The following is a 25,968-nucleotide window of genomic DNA, read 5'->3' as shown; positions in this document are numbered from 1 at the left end:
ACTGAGGCCTGCAGAACTGAAGTTATGTGAGCAATTCATGCAGGTGGGAGTGGAAGGGCTGGCATGCAGACCCAGGAATACATGTTTGAGTTCGAATCTTACACACTAACTCCCCACATTACTCTTTGTGCCTGTAAGGAAAGCACAGAGTGGGTGCCCACAGTAACCATAATACTTTAATGAGCTATGGAACAGTCAAGATATATACAATGTAAGGACTTTTCTAGCAATTATAAAACATGGAGAAATAATGTAAAAAAAAATTTAAAGGCAAAAATATTGCATTATCATTTTTTTCTATTTTTTAAGATTTTTATAATATAGTTAACATACAATATTACATTAGTTTTAGGTGTACACCATAGTTATTCAACATTGATGTACCTAAAGAAGTGATCACCATAAATCCAGCAACCATCTGACATTACATCCCCATGACTTATTTGTTTTATACCTAGAAATTTCTCCTTCTTATTCCACTTACCATTTCCGCCACCCCCCATTTTCATTTTTTAATTACAGTTGACATTCAACATTATTTTATATTACTTTCAGGTGTATAGCATAGGGGTTAGACATTTACATAATTTAAGAAGTGATTCCGTGACTAGTATAATACCCACCTGGCACTATACTTAGTTGTTACCATATTATTGCTAAAGCATATTCCCTATGCTTTACTTTATACTATTTTGTAACTACCAATTTGTACTTCTTAATCCCTTCACCTTTTTTCACCCTGCCCCCAACCCCCTCCCATCTATCACCCCAACAAATCTGGTACCATCAGACACCATACATAGTTACTACAACATAACTGACTATATTCCTTATGCTATACCCTACATCCCCATGACGACCATGTAACAACCAGTCTGTCCTTCCCCTTTTACACCCATCCCACAAATCCGCTCCCATCTGGCAACCATCAAAATGTTCTCTGTACCTATGAGTTTGTTTCTGTTTTGTTATAGGCGAAAATCACACTGCATCTGTCTTTCTCTGACACTCCACTCAGCACAATACCCTTTAGGTCCATCCATGCCATCTTGCAGATGACAAGAACCCATTCCCTTCTCTGGCCAAGCAATATTCCATTGTATATATGTACCACCTCCTCTTTATCCATTCATCCATCAGTGGACACCCAGGCTGCCTCCACATACATCTTGGCCATTGTAAACAGTGCTGCAATGAACATATGGATGCACACATCCCCTTGAAGCCGCGTTTTGGGTTTATTCAGATAAATACACAAAGTGGGATTACTACATCCTTCTTTGAAGCTTGTTGTAGACTTTCTTTTAAAGTTTTGTCTGGCATAAGTATTGTTACCCCAACTTTTAATTTTTGTTTCTATTTTCATGAAATATCTTCTTCCCATCCCTTTACTTTCAGTCAGTGTGTATCTTTCAATCTGAAGTGAGACTCTTGTAGACAGCATATGTTAGGGGTCGTGTTTTCTTATCCATTCAGTTACCCCTATGTCTTTTGTTTGGAGCACTTCATCTATTTCATTTAAAGTGACTGTTGATAGGTATGTAGTTATTGCCACTTTATTATTCATATTTTTTATTTTTTTATTTTTCCATCTTAAAGAAGTCCCTCTAAGATTCTTTGTAATACTGGTTTGGTGGTGATGAACTCCTTTAGCTTTCTCTTGTCTGGGAAGCTCTTATAGGATGGTTGTAGGTCCTTGCTTTTCATCACTTGGAATATTTCCTGCCTATCCCTTCTGGACTGCAAAGTTTCTGTTAATCAATCAGCTGACAGTCTTATGGGAGCTTCCTTATAGGTAACTAACTGCTTTTAACATTTTCTCTTTGTCTTTAACCTTTGGCATTTTAATTATAATGTATCTTGGTGTGGGCTTCTTTGGGTTCATCTTGTTTGGGATTTCTGCACTTCCTGGGCTTCTACATCTATTTTCTTTGCCAGATTAGGGAAGTTACCCCTAATGATGCAAATGATGAAAATCTTGATGTTGTCCCAGAGGCCCTCCTTTTTTTGGATTCTTTTTTCTTTTTGTTATTCTGTTTGTGTGTTTTCTGCTACCTTATGTTCTAAATTACTGATTAAATCCACGCTTCATCTAATCTATTGTCAATTCCCTCTAATGCATTCTTCATTTCAGTTTTCGTTTCTGATTAGTTTTTTTTTTTTTTTTTTTTTTTTTTTTTTTTTTTTTTTTTTTTTTTTTGCGGGGGGAAGGGAACAGGACTTTACTGGGGAACAGTGTGTACTTTCCAGGACTTTTTTCCACATCAAGTTGTTCTTTCAATCTTAGTTGTGGAGGGTGCCATTCAGCTTCAAGTTGTTGACCTTTCAGTCTTAGTTGTGGAGGGCGCAGCTCAGCTCCAGGTCCAGTTGCCGTTGCTAGTTGCAGGGGGCGCAGCCCACCATCCCTTGCAGGAGTCGAACCAGCAACCTTGTGGTTGAGAGGACATGCTCCAACCAACTGAGCCATCTGGGAGCTCAGTGGCAGCTCGGCTCTAGGTGCCATGTTCAATCTTTTAGTTGCAGGGGGCGCTGCCCACCATCCCTAGAGGGACTCGAGGAATTGAACTGGCAACCTTGTGGTTGAGAGCCCATGCTCCAACCAACTAAGCCATCAGGGAGCTCAGCGGCAGCTCAGCTCAAGGTGCCATGTTCAATCTTTAGTTGCAGGGGGCGCTGTCCACCATCCCTTGTGGGACTCGAGGGAACTGTCAACCTTGTGGTTGAGAGCCCACTGGCCCAGGTGGGAATTGAACTGGCAGCCTTCAGAGTTAGGAGTACGTAGCTCTAACTGCCTGAGCCACCGGGCCGGCCCTGACTAGTTCTTTTTTATTATCAATCTCCATTTTTATGTTTTCTATCTCTTTGTTGAAGTTCTTCTTGAGATCACTGAGCATTCTTATAACCACTGTTTTGAAGTCTGCACCTAGTAGACTGCCTGTCTGCATTTTGTTTAATTCTTTTTCTGGATCTTTGTTCTGTTCTTTTATTTGGCACATGTTTCTTTGTCTTCCCACTTTGGCTGCCTCCCTGTGTTTGTTTCTATGTATTAGGTAGAGTTGCTATGTCTCACAGTCTTAGTACCCTGTTTCCTCGAAAATAAGACCTAGCCGGACAATCAGCTCTAATGCGTCTTTTGGAGCAAAAATTAATATAAGACCCGGTATTATTTTACTATAAGATAAGACCGGGTCATAATATAACATAATATAATATATACCATTTCTTATATTAAATTTTGCTCCAAAAGATGCATTAGAGCTGATGGTCCGGCTACGTCTTATTTTTGGAAACAGGATAGGATGGCCTTATGTAATAAGTGTCCTGTGTAGCCCAGTGGCACATTCTCTCTGGTCACCTGAACCGGATGCTCCAGGTGTGTCCCCTGTGTGGGTTGTATGTGCCCTCTTGTTGTAATTGAGCCTTGGATGCTGTTGACACATCAGTGGGACTGACCTGCAGGCTGATTGGTTGTAAGGATTGGCCGTGAGTACAATGGAGGAGCTGTGGTGCAGGGGCTGAACCTACGGAGCAGGGTTCACATTGGCAGGACTCTGGTGCCTGGCCAGCCTGCTCTTTGGGTGTGTCATCCACAGAGGCAGACAGGGGTGTTCTAGCTCAGTCTGGATACTGGGTGTGTTATCCTTGGGGCTTTGTAAGAGAGGCACTGCCATAGGCCAAGTTCAGCTGCAGCCGTGCCTGCCCGGGGCTACCTTGCATGAGCCACAAAACAATCCACAGATGGTCACCACCCATGCTGGACTTGGAGGTGCCTTCAGAGACCAAGTCACAAATGAGCCCAGCTGTGGCTATTGCCGGGCTTACAGCTGCTCAGCAAGAGGTACGGGACACGCTAAGGCCAGATGATGCTTGTTCAGATTTTGTAAACCTTTGGGAGATTTCACAAAACTCTGCAACATGAACTAAGTAAGATAAGCCATTTGTAGCGGCTTGGGTGGGTCTGCAAGTTGGGTGGGGCATGGTCTCAGGGAATCACCAGGGCAGGGCAAACGGAGTTAGCCAAGTTGATGGAAACTCGGATATAGAGGCTGCCTGCATTTGGACCCTAGGAGGGAGGAGGTCTCAACAAAGAAACAAGGGTCTCCACCAGTCCTCTTTCTGGGAGAAAGCTGCCCTTCTAACCCTCACCTTGAAGCTAGACAATTCAATTCCTCCCCTAATGTCCCTGGTGTCCTCTAAGCTGCTGCCCCAGTGCTGGAGCTCAGAGCTAGAGAGTCCATCAGCGATTAAGTCTGAGCAGGGACCCTTTAAAAGCAGGGCCCGGAACTACAGCCACCTTAGTCTCACTCAGCCACAATCTCCACTGGTTTTCACAGCCAGAAGTTATGGGAACTTCTCTCCCAGGCACTGGAACTCTAGGCTGGGGGGCCCAATGTGGGGCTTGGACCCCTCACTCCCCTCCAGGGGCAACCTCTGCAGTGGAAACTCCCAATATTAATGGTCACATGTGGGTGTGGGAACAGCCCATTCTGTGTCTCTGTCCCTCCTTCCAGTCACACAGTGGCTTCTTCTGTATATCTTTAGTCGTAGGGCTGTGACTTGGCTAGACTTCAGGCGATTCTCAATGATTTGTGTTCTGTAGTTTAGTTGTAATTTTGATGTGGTCACGAGAGGAGGCAAGCACAGCGTTTACCTACTCCGCCGTTTGACTAGGAAAAATCATTTTCAATTTTTAAGCATGAAGTTACAGAAAGCTCTGTATCCAAGAACAGCTAAGACTAATCAAAGCCCAATGATTAATACAGTCATCATCAAACCCTTGTATGTGATAAAAGCTGCTTCAGCCCAAGAGATCAATTCCATTATGGCTATTTATTCAGTGATGCCAGTAACTAGGAGAAATAAACTAGCCTAACGCACACCATTGATTACCAAGTCTTAAGACAGATGGCATCACAAAGTTTAATGCATGGATTGCAAAATCATTTTTGTCTGTAATAGCATAGCCTTTACTGAAAAAGAAATCATTTAAACATCATTACAATAAAGTACTGCAATTTCTATTAACCTTTTGAACAACTTGTGATTAGAAATATGTCGGTAAAATATGAAAAAGAATATAAAAATAGTTTTGCCTTCTAAAAGCCAATACTTGAAGAAGACACTGCTTGAGGTTTTCTCCTGTTAACTCTGATAAAAATTGGCAAGGTAATCATGGAATACTCTACATAAACTGTCCCAAAAACCTTTTCCAATAGATTTGCTTTTATTGCTTTTATGCTAAAACATTGATGGGTTTTACATTATTTCAAAAGAGTTATTCTGAAAGTTGGTGATTTTTAAGACTAGGTAGAAATTAAAGAGATAAACCATTAGAATCATTGAATCCATCGCTTCTCGGCCTTTTGGCTAAGATCAAGTGTAGAATCATTGAATCCATATGAAAAAAATTCAAAGGGAAAAAAATTACTCCAGAATGGTTACATTTTACATTTGTCAACAAAACAAAATTTTGGATCCTCTTTGAAGTCCTAATAAATTAGAACCAGGTCATGTGAATTCAAAAAAGTAGATGAAAATTTGGTTATTGTGATGAAGGAAAAATAATATCAAAATAACTAGAAAAATAGTTTTACGTAGTATTGAATTGAGAATTCCTAGAACTTGTAGATAGAGGAATACAAACAGCAAACATTCTCAAGAGCCCTCCCAGTCCTCTGCCAAAGTGCAAAACTAAGTACTCAAACACCGAAGCAAACACGTAAAGCAAAGTTCCTCATAGCAACATCGCTACATCTGTATGTTTGTTGCTACATATATGCATTCAGACCTATAATATTTTTACCGTAAGTTCTTCTCTTAAGCAAAGAGGTGGGTAGTGACAGCTCAGACACCACATATGAGACATTTTTGTACTTCGTCCACTCCCCATTAGTGTCTGACTCTGACTTCACTGCCCACATATGGAAACCTTCTGGTCTAACTCCCAGCCTATTTATTACTAAACATCTTCCTTCTAACTGGGCTCGTAAGCACGAGTTTCACACTCCAGGAAGATAACTCTCATGCTAATAAACAACAAGAAATTGCTGCAGTTAGGTCAAAATGACAGAGGTAACAACTTACTGTTAAAATACAGATGATTACTGAAAATGTGGAATAACTTCCCATTGTCTGATACTAGAAAATTGGAAAGTCTCAGGTCAAAAAACAAAGCCCAATTCATGATCCTAAATCCAGGAATATGAATTTAACTCTAAAGCATTTATCAGATCTACTGAGTTTAAATTTATTCATGAATTGATCAATCTTATCTATTAGAAAACGTGTTAAGGATTAGAGAAGGAAGACTTATGTCCCAAAATTTTCACTCTCATTCTTCAGATACCCACCTGATAGAAAGGATAACAAGTGGTGAAATGGCCAAAAAATTTCACAGAAAAGTGAATAAACTGGAAAATCCACACACAGGTAATGAAAATTCAGATCAACAGCACTTGGCGTCTACCAGCCATTCCATCTCTGCTTAAACACAGGTAGCGCAGGCTACCTAACTTTGATGGAATGGAAAATCAAAAACGGTCAATTATAGTAACACAGCCAAACGGTCTTTTGAAGTTGCCTGGCATTAAAAAAGCACATGTAATTTTTTTTTTCTAGCAAAAATACCAAAAAGATCAAGTAGTGAACTTTTATTATAGCTATTGCCAAAATAAATTACATCATGAAAAAGTGGGGAATCAGTAACAGCGTCTTGATAGAGAAATTCATTTGTTACTACTACCAGGTTGAGTTAAACTAACGTACATACTGAATTAAAGCAAAAAAGACTTGGAAAACGATGAAAGTGAGTTGGTGTCCACTAAATAGATATTCTCAAAACACACTTATTTCAATTGTCCTTCCAATAATGACTAAAGTTAGACTTCTCTGAACCTCTTGATGTCTGAGAAAACAACCATGTGTCCTAAGATAAGACATTCATTGAAGACATAATTATTTCCCAACAGAAATGGGGTTAATAGTACTACTACTGAAGGATTATTGCACAGTATCTTGTAGACTTGTTAGTGTTTTTGATAAACCTTACATTTATCCAGGGTTTACAATGTTCTAAAACAATATAACAACCAGTATCTTCTCTAATGTTTACCACAGATGAGGAAAGAAGATTTTAACCTCTTCAAATTTAAGACTTAGCATTGCCAGTGTTGGCTGTGGGATCTCAAAACAATCCATCTCCCTCGGTTTCCATAGCAGGAAAAAAAAAAGGGCAGATTCTGGATACCTCTAAATTTCAGAAAGTTTAATCATTTCTGGTAACTACATCTGCAAATTATTTTTGTTTGTGTGTTTACGTATACATGGAAATAAGCAAAGATGATGAAGAGAGAGCAGAAATACATATTCAAAAATAATACTTGGGAGAAATGCACGGCAATAAACATTTTCCAAAGCAGATGGAGCATTTACAAATAATTTTAGAAGAAAAATGGCTGGAGAAATCCCAGTAAGAAGATGTAAAGACAACTGGAAGAAACAGGCGTCTTTGGCCGAAATGTCCAAATGGCTGTACACCAAAAAAATATACATTTGTATCCGTAGTGCTAATGGACAGTTGAGATAAATTTCATCATAATGTTTTTGATCAATTCCATTTTTAGCCAAGGAAGAGTTCTGATTTCCCAATGTTTCTGTCTGGACTATAAAGATAAAAACCTCAATATCTTCTTATTAATATATTTATATATCTGAGGTTTATTCAGGGTTAGGTATGAGTACGACACAGAAGTATAATTTACTGAACAGATAATAGGCATTGTTGCTACTGGTTTTTTCTGTTTTATTAAACTATTTAGAACAGGTAATTTAATCACAATGTATGTAACAACAGAATTAAACTGTAGCCTTTTGAGGTTAAATTTAATTAATTAGTGAAGTATCTTCCTAAGTAATGAGTGTTTTGTTTTGAATTTGTTTATATTATTTCAACATGTAATAAGAAGGTTGAAGAACACATTTTTTAAAAAAGAACAGGCAGAAAAGGGCTTCAAGTAAACATATCACCAAGCAATTAATTATCCATTTTTATTAACTAAAGTAATAGTTTTTTATTTCTGTAGAAATAATAGTTCTAGAGAAAAGCCAAGTATACCCTACATGCAAAATACCTTTCAAACACTAGTGCTACTAGGTTTTTAGGTTTTGGGGGGGTTTTTTGTTGTTTTTTTTTTTTAATCTTAAACTGTTGCTGGATGAATTTCAGACCCAAAAGGTGCATCATTCTAGCTCTTAGCAAATCGATTTACTAATCCACCCAAGACTCTATCAATCCTGGAGTCAATCTTTCTACCTATCACCAAAAACCAGGGTTCTATCCTCATTCATAAGAACATTAGACATGTCAAATAAATTGAAGGTCCTATTCAAATCCCAGCTCCCTGCCAGTTCTGATCTCCACCTCCATCATTCACACTATAATCTACTTAAATTGAACAAAGCCTGTTGGGTAAAACCTGCTGAACTTTCCACCCTCTCCTGAGCCAAGGGAAGGTGACAAGCATTGTGCCTGCCAGTCAGTATGTCAAAACAAAATGCCCATCAATACTGATTCTGGTATGCCACATGCTGGCACTAGAACTAGATGTGACTAAAAGATAGAGACATTTTGTAAGCTCCTTCTTGTGAACCTGAGCTGGAAGACTCCTTCTATGTCTAAATTAATTAAGTAAAGAGCAGTGGACTTCATTCTTTTATTCTGCAAAAAATTTAAATAGGTCCTACAACCTACAAGCTTTGTGCTTGACACTGAGGGTACAGAAGTTAACAAGAGGGCAGTTCTAGTCCCTGCCTGCTGGTGCTGGTAGAACAGCCAGTTTACTGACAGCTTACAGAACTCTAGAAAATTCAGGAGACTAGTAATGAGGTTATGAAGAAAATTTTATGTAAATTTTACATATTCCGTACATGTGGAAGTAAAAAACAAATTAGTCCTATAGAAAAAAATCTGTTCCTTTCTCTCCAGATTCTTTACTGTTTTTGGAGGGATGGAGAGAGGAGTATCAGAAAACAATACTAGAGTCTGAATGAGGCACTAAATAAAAAAAATAAATAAAAAGAGAAGACATCTAAACATACAAAATTTCACATGTAATTTCAGGAGGTTTATTAGACCCATATTAGGAACTTTGCTTCCTGGGAAAGTAATTATTATTACTATAAACAGTTTCAGAATTTATATATAAAAACCACAAAAATTATATTATCATATAATACCAAGCTAATTAACTTCATATAGCATCCGGAACATTCTTAATTCATGAGGGCAAAGGCAGACAGTGAGCTTTGAGATTAAACATCCTGGCTAACTGATCACGAGTTCTAGCTCAACAACAAGTTGTGATGGTCAAGGTAGTATATTTTACACAAAGGATGTAATATACATAAAAATACAGAGATTTTTTGCTTTTTCAAATAGATTTCCAGCTTCTTTATAGAAAAAGCCAGAAGTTCTGGCTAACATTGGCTTCTATTCCCAAATGTGAACAAACCAAACAGCATTTTGGATTTCTACCTTTCACCTTCACGTCAGCTGGTCTCTAGAGAAAGTGAGTTTATCCCAAATACACGCCCAACATAGTACTATGATGTTTCTAACAGCGGAAAAATGGGAACAGCCAAAATGGTCATCAACAAGGCACAGCTAAAATAAATTGTCACATCCACACAAATTTATTGAAGCAAAAATGTATTGATTATCTACTATGGACACTAAACTAGGCGTTTTATAAATTGCATACTTTTAATTCCTCCAAAAAGTCTCATCAGGTGGAAATTAGTATTAAATATCAGTTTATAGATAAAGGAACAGGTTAAAGAGATGCCCAAAGTCTTCCTGCTAATAATGAAATTCAAACCCCAGTAATCTCAGAACCTAACTACTTACTGACAAAAAAAGATTTCCATTCTCTAGCAAGTAGAAATGAGCCTATAAAACTGCAGCAAACTGGCATTTCTAAAGAGTGTTATGTGTTTTCAGGAAAAACACATACTTTCTTCTTAACCCACACATATATTGTTTGAACTATTTTATAATGAACATACATTACTTTGATAATCAAAAGACCATAAAACCATTTATTTGCATTTTGAGAAAAAAATTTTCTGCTTTCATATGCTACCTTTGTACTTGTTTCTGCTTAGAAAAAATAAGGTCTCAGAAATGCCATTAAATTAGGCCCATTGTTCCATTAGCTCTTACCTAATCTTAAAGTAAAATGAGCTATTTGTGAAAAATTTGTGGAATGCAGTAAGGTACACGTAAGAAAATTCATTTTTGAAGAAGTGAAGAATATTTCAAAATATGGAAAATATTCATAACGTGAAGTGATAAAGCTAGCTATGATCATATTCACTTTGATACTGACTATACTTTTATCTCCACCCCCAGCCCCCTGCTAAACACTGGAAAAAAAATAGATGAAAATGATAACAGAGATCATCTGTGATCAGTAAAAAGTGGCGCCAAAGCTCAGACTCCACCCAGGCTCCTTAAGAGATTTCTATCAAGACAACTTTAGGCTCTACAGAGATTTCCATCAGGATGACTCTTAGAAAAACAGAGACACTGGTTATTAACTATTGTTTGCATGAAAAGATGTCTTTAATAAGTGACGATTAAATGATACAATACTCATACATGTAGAGAGCTCTAAGTTCACATAGTAAGTAGTTTTTGAAAAGATAATTATTATTGTTGTCCCAGGAGTTGTTCTGATAGAACTATAGGGGAATATCGTTTACTCCTCAACACCTGATTTCAGGAGGTCCCCAGAAGGACTGAGGGAATGAGATTTTGAACAGGAACCCTGATAAGCATCTGAGGCTGGCCTGGGGGCTTGGCCCCAGTAGTAATCAGTTTCTTTATTTAGTAGAGCCTATTTCTATTGGTCCTGGCTCCATTCTACGCTCCCCAATACCTAAGGTGACCCCCTTCCAAAACACCCAGAGCCACCATCACACTCTGTCGGCACACCGCTGTTCACGCCAGGCAGCTGCTCTCCAGGTGAGGCAGACTCGCCTATGGCCAGGCCAGCGACAAAACCAGTGTGTCTTCTAAACATAACGCTTCCTCTTGCAGGCCTTGCTCGCCTCACACCGGTGGGATGGGGCCTTCTTCTGTCCTGGGAAGCGGCTCAGCCAGCCCTGCCCTCCCTGTGTCCTCTCATTTTACCTTACACATCTCATTCCAAGTGACGCCTTGCTCTTTACTAGTTGCCACCGGATCAGGATCTGTTGAGTTTTATTAATGTGTTCAGCAGAGAGAAATCTCATATTTTGCTCTTCCTCTTACCATTAGCATCTGAAGAAGTAGCAACACCTTAATTCAAATGATGGCATTTCAGGCACTTCTGAGATTGACGCGGTAGCCCTCAGTCAATGATTATAAGATACTGGACTACTGGAAAGCAGGGACAACACCCCCAGAGTCTACAAATCGTCTATTAAATTTGACTCCAAATCCAGTTCCTGCCTACATCATGGGATTCTAGTAAACCATCGAAAGGAAACAGTGAGATTGAGCAGAGTGGAGAAGCATTGGTGTCCACGTTAAGGATACAAAACATTTTATTTGAATGTGGAAAACAGACCGTCAATTCAGAGTTTTTGTTCTGTTGCGTTCTTTCACCAATAATATGGAATGAGTAAAAATGACTTGAATTTAGTTTTGGGAAAAAAAAAAAGCCCGTTTGATTTTGATGTAAATTCCGGTTAAGATTCACTCTGCTTGGCCTCTTGGGGGCCATGAAGTCAAGGGCTTTATTTGTCTTGTTCACTATGAAATTCCCAAATGCTTACCACAATCCTAGTTCTCAGTGAATACAGAGGAAGGCACTGTCTGGGATGGGCTGAGGGTGGGGCACAGGGAAGAACCTGGCAACTTTATTATTCTTTGTGTACGGGAACTGGAGAATGTTCTAGTGAATGAACCTGCAGAAAAATGCAGCACACAATTCGCAGGGCTCCTGCCTGAGCTCATGAATGAAACTGATAATCTCAACCTAAAATCCCCAAAGGCATGCCTTTGAATTCGGCTACAGTCACTGCTCATGTACGGATGAACAGCTCCCAAAAACCTGGACCTCGCTGACTAATTGGAACATTCTGCCTCGATATGAAGATAGAATAGTTGTGAATATAAGCTGCACTGTAGAAGAACAGACCTTAAAGAGATCACTTTGTGAGCTGCACAACGAATCCTCAGCCTAGCAGCATGAGGCAACAGGATGGATGTGTTTATTTGGGAGTAACTAATTTAGTTGGGTCTTTCACGTCCTTAATACAAGTGGTAGTTTTGGGGGAGGACTTGCTTCTTTAAACATCCCTCTTATGAGTGAATTACAACTTTTCATTCTCAGGGATTAGAGTTCCTTGTCTTTTAAACGACTGAGACAAGATGAAGATAGGATACGAGAATGTTGGCTTCTTAACATGTATTATTGCTAACCCTTTTATGGGACTGTACTCATCAGCGCCAAAATTCATCAAGATGGACAGACTCCTCTCTCCTCCAGAAGCTTACATGCTGTGTGTGTGTGTGTGTGTGTGTGTGTGTGTGTGTGAAGGAGGTGAGTTAATAAACAAGTAAACAAATCAATAAGTAATTTCAAAAAGTGATGGGTGCTAAGAAAATGAAACTGGGTAATAGAAAGGAAAGTGACTGAGTTGGAAAGAGGGAGAGCATGCAATGTTATAATGGGTAGGACTTGGAATGGAATGAGCCACAAGAAGAATAACCAGGGAGAGAACATTCTGGACTGAGGAAACAGCCACTGAAAACAAGATGGGGAGCATGGGTAGTGGAATGAACGAGTAGCCAGATCAAGTAGGTAGGATCTTTGGATTTATTCAACAGCAGATAGGAAACCACGGGAAGATTTTAATAATAAAAAGAAAATGTAATGCAATTCACATACTTAAAAGTAAACTTGGGTTCCTGTATACGAAGTGGATTGTGGGAGGCAAGAGAAATGTTTTAGGAGTCTACAGTGATGGTGATGGCTTGAACCAAAGTGGAAAGAATGGAAGAGAAAAGAAACGGATGGACTGAGGATCTGCCGTGTAACGTAACAAGACACTAACGGCTAACACTGATAAACTCTTAGAGTACGCCATGCCCTGCTCCAAGCACGCGACATCTCCTAACCCAAAGTAAGCCTCCAAGAGGGGAGTTTGTTTTATTATCATTATGTTTCATCACTTTGCTATGTTAGTCTTCTTTAGTGTCTAACATATTATGCAATAAAATTGGTGTGTAATACACTTTACACAAATAAAATTTCAATAGTATATAATCAAGTATTTAAAAGAAATATTAAAAACCAAATGCAATGCTATATTTTACAGACTGGTCAGTTACCAATGACTTTCTCTCCTCGATTTGCTTGTTTTATGAAGAAATTATCACCTGAGGTAACATCACTATCCTATCTCCCTTGATTAGCATGTTCTTCCCTCAAAACAATCAGAAGTCAACCTCTTCCCACTGCACCCATCTCTGGCCTCAGCTACCATCACCTCTCTGGAAATATTATAATCATCTTCTGACTTCAGTGTCCACAGGTGTTTCCTACTTTCAAGTGCAGCCAGAGGGATCCTTCTGAAAGAGAAGACAGATAATGTCGCTCCTTTGCTGAGACTATCCCAAGGGCTTCCCTTCTGTCCCGGAGTAAAAGCTGCGGAGCTGCCCACACTCCACAAGGCCTCCTGTCATCAGAACCTGACCCATCTGCTGACTGCATTCACTCTGCCTCTTGCTCGCTCTACTAGGCCAGGGGGGCTCTGCCTCAAGGACTTACCAGCTGCTGAAATCAAAGTGCCCTGAGGCCAGGGCACCTGGTGTCCCACACAGGGAACCAGTTCTGTACTGATGTGTACAGGGAACCACATTCATGTACTGAATGAACAAACACTGCTGATCATTTAGAAACCAAGACCATCGCCAGGAAGTAATTTACATATATTGCATAGCATCAGGGCATGGAAAGGGGCTCTCTTCCCAACTGCCTGGGGCAGCATCTCCCCTGTGTATTCCCCTCATGATTAGTCTCTCAGGATATACAAATAAAAAGAGTTCCGTGGCCAATGAAGTTTGGGAGGTTCCTGGTAAAAGGAAAAGTAAAGCATGTTCCTCTACCGGAATATTTCTCAATATAATTTTACTGCTAGCCCGTTAACAAGCTATGAGAGGGAGACATATTACACAGCGTTTCCTAAACAGGTACATCTGATCACACATCACTTTTTACATAGAGCATTTAGACGGGCTAACAAGAATCCAGAAAATATACTGAGAGCACATATGTATGGTTAGGGTATTTCAGTCCACACTTACCCTGACAATAGCTACACACAAATAAAGTGGTGAAAAAAGAGAAAGAGGGAGGAAGAGGGGAGCAAAATTCAAAGGCAGAAACAGGCTGAGAAATGTCAGATTATGGGATGAATTTTCTTTCACCCCAAGCCTTGGGGTGAACACTGAGGCATGAACTCAGCTTCCTTGAAATACTGAACTTTACAAACCAGTGCAGTAAAGGTTTAAATAGGAAGATTCAGAAATCAAAGGTCTACCTGCATAGTAAGAGCTGGGATTTAGAGCTTATTTTATTATTAACCCAAATATCTTCCATGTATAAACCAAAGTTGTAAAGCCCTGTGTTCTAAGACATCCTCAAACAGTCAAGAGATGAAATTTAGATCTTTAAATAAAATAGGGTTTTGGTGCATTTGCCCAGCTGGTCTCCATACATCGCAGTAAATGTACCCAGAGCAATATCTGTGCCCAACACAGTGCTAGGGCCACGCAATCCAGAGGGAACCTTCAGGAATCTCCTCCCTATTCCATTAAAGGCAGGCACTGCGACATTCCATGCTGGGGATCGAAAGGGGAGGGCGGAAATAGACTTTCTTTCAATCTTGACTTCTTTCTATTTCTTATAAATCTTTCTGACTGTCCTTTCTGAGTGATGGTGACACTAAAGAACTTGCTAAAGCCTTTAGATTTAAGATGGCTTCAAACCTTCCTGCTCAAATGTTGACGGGACCAAAAAAAAGAAAAAAATTGTAGGAGGGAGGGCATTTCTGAGCCATAAGCCCATAAATCTCCTTGATCTGAACTTACAGTAAACACACCTGACCTGGCCGCCTGCGGTACCTTTAGTGCACAAAGGGCTCCCAGCCAGCTTGAGCTCCCCAGCTTGGAAGTAGATTCTCAAAAGAATAGTGTTCAAAGCCCCAGGAACAAATGTTGTAAAGACATAGATAGATAGATAGATAGATAGATAGATAGATAGATAGATAGATAGATAGATAGATACGGAAAAACTTAAAGCTTAGAAAGAATGAAGCCTGTACCACTCCTAGGTGAAGGCTTTTCAACAACCATGTCAGATCCCAATGCAAAACTGAACTACTCTATATACTTCTTCGTTGGAAGAGGAAAAGTGCAATAATTACCACCGTATAAAAATTCCTCCTAAAGAATTTTTAGTCTTTTGGCAAGTTTATTCTCTAAATTCCCTTAGTGTGAGAAGGAGCCCATAAGTCTGCATATTTCAGTACAGTAGCCACTGGCTGCCTGGCTATTGGGCGTTTGAAATGTGGCCAGTCTGCATCAAGATATGCTGTAAGTACAAAATGCACACCAGATTTCAAAGATACTACACAAAATAGAATCTGAAATATCTCAGTGATAAATTTTATACTGATTCCATGTCGAAACAGTAATATTTCAACGTATTAGGGTTAAAATAGATTATAAAAATATATTACAGTTTTTAATTGATTTTATAACAATTATATAAATTATATAAAATTAAATAAATTATTAAAATTAAATAAAATCACTTGTTTCTTTTTACCTCTTTTAATGTGGCTACCAAAAATTTTACATTACAATGTATGGCTCACATTATATTTTCTATCAAACAGTGTTGCTCTATGTGATTAAAAATAAACTAAAGTTGTTAATCCAGATAAATGTGCAGTGTTTTCTACAGATATCTGTAAGCAAAGAGCTGATCTTGTTTTCTGTTCCTTTCCCCTCTCCTCTCTGTATGTTTTACTACTGGTTCAATCATCACTGATCAATTGAAGCCCTCTGATTTTTTTTCTTTCCTGTTATACAATAAACAGCAGTTAAAATTCCCACATAATTATTTCCACTGCATTGGTGATTCTAAGAACAATTTGAAGATAACAAAAAACAAAACAAAAAAATGACAAGAAAAAAACCAAAATGACTTATTAAACAAAAAGAATGCTGGTTCAGATTTTGGAGACACTGGAACAAGGATTCCGGAGTACCTACAGTAAATCTCATCCAAGTCCATTATCTTCCCAAAGGCTCAGTTGTCCCATCTTTAAGATGGGTATTGTAAGGCTCGTCACTCATTAGGCTGATGGGAAAATTAAATGAGGTAACTGACACACATAATGCCTATTAAATAGTATCTACAATATTATCATTACAGTTATAACCACCAGAACCACAACTCCAGCACCATCGCTGCCACCCTAAGCCTTCTCTCTGGTTGTCTGAGGGCCCCCTCGAGTCACCAAGTTTCTATATGGAGAGTATCTCCAGTTTCACCAGGTTTTCATTTTAGAGAGTGTTATCTGCTTGTCTGTGAGTCTCAGTGTGATTCAGTCAGTTCTCAGCACGCCACATGTCAGTGACACACCAGCAAACAGCCCTGAGCCAAGTTCACATGAGAGGATGATTGTGCGTGACGAGGACTGTCAGACTTCACAGAGATTTACCACACCAGGGACCAGGGATGCTTTTACCACACAAAACCTGTTCTCCGGCTGTGTACAACCAGAATTCACTTCCCTACCGAGCGTGCTCTAAGTACTGGGGCCTCCTCAAACGTTCCTCTTAATTAATACAGGACATACACATAAAAGATCGGCCAGATGGAGATTAAATATTTTACTAGTAAAGGATGAAACATTCTGCTCTGAAATGGAATCTTTATTTCAATAAAGTCATTAATTAATTCTCAACCAATTCCCTTGCAATTTGATGGAAGTCACTACAGAGGTAAACACAATTAACTCCACCACAGAACAGCAAACAACAGGTAACCGCAGAACCATGTCTAACATTGCCCGTGCTCCAAGAGGGGGCAAAACAAGGAAAACGAACACTGTCTTGAGCTCCATCAACAAAGGACTCTCTAGGAACAAAGCAATGTTTCAGAGAACCTGCAACAATTCCAGGAATTTAAGTAAAGGATGAGGGAAGAAAATGTGTGATGTTGCAAAAGTTATTTTTAGTAGAAAATGCTCAATTTCCCTTTAATGACAGTCCTCGTTAATGGCAGTTCTCTCTAAAGACAAATTAAGATAGTATCAAATTAACAAAGACAATAAACAACTACTTTGTGTACAAGCAAATTGGTTTTATAATTTTCAAGATATTTAAAACCCAAATTATCACTGGTGTCCCCTGAAAACATTTATTTGAACAGGACTCCATTTCTTACAATGAATATGGACTAAAGAAGGAGAGGAGAAAGATCAAAGCCTCATTCCCAAAAGACTGATATTACTAACTTACATGAAAAAAGGAGAGGGACAGTGGTCATATAAGTTTGGAAAAACTCTGAGTTAAACAAAGATAAACAGATTTCTTCAATGGTAGACTCTTCAAAGACTTTAATAAGCCAATGTCCAAAATGAATCTTCAAGAAGGCATTTCGTACATCTAAATTAACTTCCAGCAGCAAAAAAGCGATACATAAAGGAGTGCTAGCCCAACTGAATGCTCTAGAACACCAGGTTGCTGGAACCAGGGATCAATGTGGGAGCTCAACCTCTGGCTGAACTGGTCCACCTGTGAGTTCGGTAGCAGCCTGCCACACTTGCATGAGTGTAGAGAGGGTGATACTCTGTGATACCTTTGTGTGTGTCACGAGTGCATGAGCTCACCTGGGAGAAGGCAGGCAGAGGCAGTTCCCTTGGGACAAAACCCAGAAGGCCAACGCAAGATAACAGTCTAACCAGAATATAACAGAAGCATAAGAAGAACCACGATCCCTTTCACAAAAAATACAACTGCAGACCCAAACAGAATGCTAAACTAGAAATGAACCACAGAACAAGGTCAGCCAAAGACTAGCAGCTTTTTGTCCCTGGACGAACCTTAAGTTTGACTAAGACTTTTGTATCTATCACAACAGAGCAGGGAGGAAGATGAGAGCAGCACCTTGACACATCTAGCCTACCAGGTAAACAAATAAGCCCAGGTGCTTTTGTCATGGTTGTAACTGCATGCTCTTTGGGGCATGAAACACCAGTGCCATGCTATGGGACCAGATTTTCAAACCCAAGTCCATCAGTCCTTCATCAGTGATCATGAAATCTCAAAAGCGTCTAAGACCAGAGGTGGTTAGTTATTGCTGTTATTTATGATTTGGGGGCAAAGAGTAATTCGGTGGGAAAACCTGATGTGAAGAGATGTAACGCAATTTAGAATATTGATATTTCCTTAGTGTGAATATTCATCTGCATGTTGCAGAAATATCAATGGATTCCAGGGGTACGTATAGTCTCAGATCCTACATGTCCTCTGTAATAAAACAGCATATGCACATAATACCTTTCTAAAAAGGAGATTCCAAATTCTAAAACATCTGGCCTCAAGGGTTTCCGTTAAGAGACTGCAGACCTGCACCATATGGTTATGTGTGCTTGGTATATATTAGGGAAAATGTCTTTGCCTCTATTCACTTGCTAAGACGCTCTAGACGGAGCTGAAATGAACCAGCTGTGGGTTTCACTGGAAAGGGCACACACAATCAATTTGGATCATTTAAGCTTACTGAAGACTTCAACTCATGAAGCACCAATAAGTCTGAATCAACAACTCCTGCAATCTCTAATTGTAATAAACAAGATTTTAATTACCGCAGACAACAAGCATGCAACGAACCTGCTCTTTAGTGGAGCTCTCAGAGGTTTTATCTGGAGATTTCTCTTTGCCTTAACTCCACCTTTAGTTATTAGTGGAAACACTGAATGATTCAATTCTTATCAGTGTTACAGGAACATTCACTTAAGTTACCAATCACAGAACAGGGAATGAGTATGGGAAAGGGAGAAAATTTAGGATAGGACAGAACCTGTCCTAACTGTGATGAGACAGAAAACACAAAGTTGAGTAGCTATGGAAGAACTAGAACAGGACAGTCTGATTCCAGTGTTTTAATTACTAGAATATCCTGAGCCTTCTGACTTTAAAGACACTGAAGTCCCTTTTGTCATGTAAAGTGGATTTGGGAGTGAAGGCATTACCCCGCCTACCAAAACCTCCACTGGTCTCTCTTTACTCCTTGAATTTACTAAGAATCACCTGCCTCATGGCCTTTGCATATCCCTGTTCTACAAGCAGGGTCCAATACAGCTCTTCCATTTTAGTAAATATTGCTTGATAAATATACTATATCTTTATAAACATGTCTCCATAGAGGTTTTCCAGCTCTCCTTTAGAGACATTATCAGAACTGATATCACACAGCTATTTATGTGACTGCTTGTTCAGTTTCTGTGTCATGACTAGATCAAGGGTAGGGACTCTATCCTTCTGGTTTACCTTTGTAACCCAGCACCTACGATGACAAAAGGCACTCAAGAAGAAGTTGGTGCTAGGCAAGAAATAAACCTGAATAATAGGCGGTGAGGATGTCTAAGGATCCAAATTGCGTCTAGTCTCCCAGGCATGGCATTGTGATCTGATTCCAACTTGCTTTCCTAACTGAGCTGTAAACAATGCTGGCTGGCGATTAAAGGGCTTTGGTTTTGTTTTGACAAGGACATTTATTTTTCTATTAGACTGGATGTTTTTAAGCGTAGGAACTACAAGACCGAGTCTAGGATTGCAGCCAGGAAAATGTGGAGAGGTCTAATTTCTGGATGTGTAGAGTTGGAGATGACCTCAAAGAATTCCTGGGAAGCAGCAAAACCTACAAAATTGGGTTTGTTGCAATTTATCCTCAGGGAGCAGATCCAGATTCTTGTGGGGCATATGTTTAAAATTCCACCTGCAGAGCTGATGCACTGAGGCAGCTGTTGAAACACCAAATATCTTGACTTTATCTTAAGGGGAATCTAAAGCAACCAGAACTAGCAATGCTCTTACCCAGAAGGCAAGGTACATTTCTTCCCTCAAAATCACAAGAGGATGGAACAACTCCTCAAGCAATCAGTCCTCATTATTCAATTATTCAAATGCACTTAAAACAATGCCACACGAATAAAGGAAGGCTCCGTGCCACTAAACACACTGCTTTCTCTACCCAAGAGTCTCACAACAGTAACATTTTGGGCAAGAGAATTCTTTGTCGTGGGGGCTGTCCTATGAACTGGGATGTTTAGCAACATCCCCTAGCCTCTATCCACTAGATGCTAGTACCGAACCACTGCCCACAACGGTGACAACCAAAGATGTCCCCAGACAATGCAGAATGTCCCCCGGGGGGAGGAACACTGTCTCCAGTTGAGAGAACAATCCTAGTACAATCTTCCACAAGGACTCTTCTCTGATGCAGTATACAAGACAAACACACAATATCTGGAACGCTGATAAATCACCACTTGATACATTATCTTACCTTAATTTTAATTTCTCAGAAAACAATGTAATTATATGGAAAGAAATAAACCAAGTCTGATATGTTCAAATAGTGCAAAAATCTCAGGAAGTGCTGGTATTGATAAAGAGCTCAAATAAAGCAATTTAACATAAAATATTACAGACGTGTTTTGGGCAAAAGTGAGCAACTTTTATGTTCATATTTTAAAGTTAAGTTTGATCCTGTTACCTTTGATCTCTGAAATTCAAGTGCCTCTAAGTATATCCACTAAGTAACATGTTTATCACATTAAAAAAGAAAGAAAAAAGAAAAGCTATGAACCAGATGGGCTTGGATGAGAAACCCAATTAATATAGGCAGCCTTACCATCTGACATTACTTAAAAGAAATAAATTCAAATAACTTGGTCAAACCATAAGTCTGGGCATTGTAGCTGCCGTTTCTCATTAGCTTCTGAATTTCATGGCACTCTTTGAATAAAAGAAAACTGAAATATTCACTGTAAGGCTTGCGGCGAGATAATGAGGCTAAGAGAGTCAGGCGGGTTGAGAAAGGTGAGTGCTTTATTCTGCGCCCCCGGGTAAGGTTCACCGATCTGCAGACGGGGCTGGTGAAGTCGCGCCCAGGGCAGAGCAAGGGAGGCATATATGCAGTGTTTGGGGTGGGGGTTGGCTGAGTGAGGTGGCAGATGAGCAGGCCCCCCCAGCGCAGATCGGGCATGGGCAGCTGCATCTGGGAGTTGTTTATCGCACCAGTGGTCTGCTGCCTTTTCGGGGAAACGCCAGGGGCCTCAGTTTCCGTCATGCGAGGAGGGGTCTGACTTGGCAGAGGGGTCTGACTTGGCTCCTGGCTGCTTTGACCATGCCCGTAGTTGACCTAACATTCACTTAAAGTAATAAGTTCCCAAAAGAATATGCATCTAGTCTATGTATTTTTCCAGAATCAAATGGGAGGAGGAGACAGGCCCGTTTTGGCATGAGGGAGTGTGATTACGAATGAGGTGGAAGTTCTTAGCTCCCAGCTCCAGAGTTCTTTTCCAAGGTGGCTGCCAAAATAAGTTTTCAAACTTTCAAGCTCAGGTCTTTTGTCCAAAACAACACTAACTGAACAAATAGGAACCCAATTCTAAGATAAAGAGGCTTTAGAGCAAAGCTAGCTGGATACAAACCATCCCTTCCGCTCACACTGCCCAGGGGAACCCGTCAGTAAAAACAGAAGGGAAAGCCCAAACTTAAAAATATGATGTAATCTTGCTTCTAGGAATCAAGTTTTCCAAGTACAAATAGAGCTAAAACTTCTAAGAAATGATCCATTCATTCCATTTAAAGGGAGGAGAAGAGACCATTTAGAAAAACCCTACTCATGAGACTTATAATTACTGTGAGTAGGACAGGAAGTCCCACAGATAGATGATGAATCCTCATACAGGAAGAATTTTTCTTACTGAGAATTTCTCAGCTACACAAGAAAAAACAAGAAGCATTTTCTCAGTTATCTCTGGTTTCTCCAGCAATTACAGAGAAGAAACACATCTATCCATGAATACGGGTATCTATAAACAAACAAATATTACTGATTTTCTCGTCTTGTAGGGATCTTCAGCTAAGGTTCAAGGAACCTAAAGAGCCCGTGAATGGGCTTGCGGAGCTAGGGTGAGGGAGGATATCCTATACATGATGTGCAAATCTGTGTGTCCATACATGCATTTTCTCTAAGGATGGGAGTGTCAAGTATTTATCAGATTATCAAAGTAAGTCATGACTTAATAGAAGTTATAAAACACTAAGCGCTATCATCCCATATTCAAGTCCAACCATAGGCTCGAATGTACACCCATTCTGTTCTTCCATAAACTTGTAAAGCTTACCACATGGGGAACCAAACAATCAGCAAACCAGGGTGTCCCAACAAAAGAATATTCACGTCCCAATCACGATTAAAGGTAAAAATAAGGTTAGACAGGGCAGGGGTGTTCTGTCACTGTCCCGCCCTGACAAAGGAGTCCGGAGACTTGCTCTTCCCCCTCCCTCCTTCACCAAAAAGAAACACATGACCTACTGCACCCACACCTTTCTTCTGTAGAGCAGCACAGATCTTTCTGAAAACTGACACAGGGGAGGCAAAATGTCACCCTCAATCTCAGCAAAGTTAACACAGAATCACACCACCAACGGCCGAGTACTCTTTTTCAACAGCTGACAGGAGCAAACAAACCTTAAAACAGCTTCCCTATGAAAGAATATTCTGAGACTGTTCTTCATGTATCAACTAACCTGTCTCTTTTCTAAAGGGTAAAAATGAAGTCACCTGAGTTTCATACAGAATTTCACCTTTAAAAAGCAGGGTTTCAGAAATCGACAGGGAAAAGAAACTGCATCAAATGAAACAAATACCTCAGTGACCAGAGGTGAACCTACTAGAACCATGATGTCTACATGCTTCTCCAGATAAACAAAGATGAGACACTGGAGGATGGATATTCACCTGTCATGCTGTATGCACATAAAAGATTTCCAGACGCAAAGGTAGGGACGGTACAAGTTTGATTTACAAAATGACTGGTGGTAAAGACAAAGCATCTCATTAATGTAAAGACCTGATGCACAGCTCCAGTTTGACATCGCAAGATTCTCTCACCTCAACAGGAAACCGCCTGCCATTGATGCTGTGTTCAGAGCCCGCGGAGCCGTTGCTATGGCCCCAGTGAAATTCTACCTTCTCGGCCTTGAATCTGCCAGGGAGGCCAGCGCCGCTGACAAAATAATCGTCCTTCAGAAGGATGGCAACTGTATAAAATGGAAGGGGAGAGACACAAAGTGAGTTTCAAAATCAAACTTGAAAGATTTATGTGCCTTCAAATAATATTAGTTCATGATTGTTTGATGTGAATTATTTCCTCACGTACCTGTTAAAAAACAAGTCAAAAACAACTAGTCTGAATAAATTAGCACATTCTAGTTGCAGAATTCTCTCAAGCACCAGTTGATTCCAAAGCATGAAAATTCCCGGGGAATGGTCTCGGAATTTCCTATCCATTTAACAGATGGAAAACACTGGAAAACGATGACAGAGTAAGTCACTCTGAATCAGGGTCTCCTAAATCTTCTTGATAATCAAAGTTACCTGGAGAACGACATAACTGGGGCTTACCCCCAAGATCCAAGGTCTGGAAGGAGATGAGAAATATATAATGTAAGCCAGGTGTGAGAGGCACATTTCTTTGATTAAAACAGTGAGGCAAGATATCAGAAAATGTGCAGGTTCTTCCACTGTTAAGGCAAAAACAGTGAGAAGGTAGCAGGGACTGGATATTGCCTTCATTGTATTTGATTAATGGTGCCCAGGAAAGGGCAGTGAAAACTCTACTCATTGACTCACTCAAACAACTGCAAATAACTAGATTTACCTTACTGTTTCTATTCATTCCAAGTATAAGAAAATTCCCTTGGCCTATCTAAAAGAACATGTAAGAATGTCTATGATGCCCACAGGGAACCTAAATCAATTCAAACCCTAAATTTCAAGAACACACCCCTCTCCCTTAAAACACGGGAATGAGAAACCAAGAACAAATAACTTGACTTATACTAACAGAAAATTAGTTTTTCCAAAAGGAATGTAATATCCAAATGCCTAAAAAACATATTTTATTTAAGTGATACATCCCCCCTTTTTGCTTTCTAAGGTGAATTCATTCATTCAACAAACACTTATTGGTTGCTAAATAAATGTAAGATGCCAATGAATACACTGAATGATTTCTGATCAAAAGCCAAGCTTATTGACACCAAGGAAAAGTTCTTCTATCCTAACTGTCTCCTCTTCCTAAAGAAATGCCAGTTCAAGCTTTAGAGAAAAATCCTGCATGAAAATTAGGTCTCCGTTAAAAATAGGGGCTAGACTAATAACCTATTTCTAGGACAATACAATTATCTTCAACACTTCTCTATATAAAGGAAAGATTAAAAACAAGTGAAGGTACCCTGTACATATAAATAATCCCTTTTTATTGCACTCAAAAGGCAGTTTTTCCTTGAAATTCTGAAAAATAAATAATAAATGTTCAATTACTGGGACAGCAAATTAAAGGATAAAACAAAGTAAAAGCAAGTGCTTCTTATGTTGATTAAACATGCTAGCTATGGCATTCTCCCACCTTTACTGTGTGCTAGGCAAGATTTAGAACAAGGGTTGGAAAACTTTCTCTGTAAAGGGTGAGAAGGCAGTAGATGGTTAAGGCTTTGTGGGTCCTATGGTCCAGATGCAACTACTCAACCTCATTAGTCTCTGGGACACAGAAGCAGCAAAACACAATACGTAAGTAAGTGGGGTCAGGCTATGTTGTATAAAACTTTATTTATCCACACTGAAATTTAAATATAATTCTCACGTGTCATGGAATATTATTCCTCTTTTGATTTTTGTTTTAACCACTAAAAACTGTTGAGTCAAAGTAGTGGGGTTGCCATTTGGCGATCTCTAAAATACAATACGATATTTTAGAAGATAAAATATTATATTAAACCAATCATATACCTTCAGTTCCAAAACCAAAATACCTATGAATTAGCGCAGTAGTATCTTAAATACTATTGATTACGCTCAGCCTGTTATAAATTCTACACATATTTTACATTGGAAGTACGAAAGCAAAGCATTTTGAGTGCATCTGTTACAACACACCCAGGGACTTCCAGCATCTTATAAATATTTGATTTTACCTACATCATTTATTTCTCTGTCAGGGGTCATTTTACTTGTTTTATATGAATAATTAAAAGCATAATTAGGAAACTGTACAATCTGAAACATTAATCTCATTTTTCATTTTACAGTATTTCTCACTAGAGCACACAGCATGTTAAATGCTTGCGCCTCCCTTCCGAAAGTGGCTTATATTTTTGTTTACACATAAAACTGGGAGGAGAGAACTTTCCCAGCTATCATGGAACAATTTTCTGATGACCACTGGTAACACTGCTCTGTTTCAAAACAAAAGGCATCAAAGGTAGTCACTGCAGAATACAGAATGCATTAAGAGCCATGAGCTCAGGAAATAGACCTGGGTTGGAATCCCATTCTGTCACGTAACAATGGTGTGACCTTGGGCAAGTTACTCAATTTCTCTGTGCCTCAGTTTCCACTACAGTTCAAAAGGGGGCAGCCTGGCAAGGCTGCTTTGACACCTGAAGGAAATCACACACATTGCTAAAAAAAAAAAAAAAAAAGCTATTAACACACTGCCAGAAACTCAGCATGTGCACACTCATTGTCGGTTACTGTCAAACTCATTTCTAGAAACATGGATGGAGCTCAAGTGCAGCGGAGACGAGCGTTCCATTTTCAGACAGAG

At 39.5% G+C, this 25,968-nt stretch overlaps 1 protein-coding gene and 1 pseudogene across 3 annotated transcripts in view; one reads left to right on the top strand and one right to left on the bottom strand.

Annotated features, from left to right (window-relative positions):
* PTPRG (protein tyrosine phosphatase receptor type G) overlaps positions 1–25,968 on the bottom strand; it is a 685,327-nt gene that overhangs the window by 261,334 nt on the left and 398,025 nt on the right. For all 3 annotated transcript variants that reach the window (XM_033132046.1, XM_033132048.1, XM_033132047.1), the window contains exon 4: positions 23,253–23,401. In XM_033132046.1, the coding sequence (XP_032987937.1) occupies positions 23,253–23,401 (149 nt within the window). The remainder of the gene's footprint in view (positions 1–23,252; positions 23,402–25,968) is intronic.
* LOC117037374 (uncharacterized) lies at positions 5,348–5,483 on the top strand (annotated as a pseudogene).

Source organism: Rhinolophus ferrumequinum, chromosome 17 (assembly GCF_004115265.2).
Source record: "Rhinolophus ferrumequinum isolate MPI-CBG mRhiFer1 chromosome 17, mRhiFer1_v1.p, whole genome shotgun sequence".
In the NCBI taxonomy this organism is placed as follows: domain Eukaryota; kingdom Metazoa; phylum Chordata; class Mammalia; order Chiroptera; family Rhinolophidae; genus Rhinolophus; species Rhinolophus ferrumequinum.
Note: the sequence above shows the minus strand (reverse complement) of the source record. Positions and strands in the feature narration are given on the sequence as shown.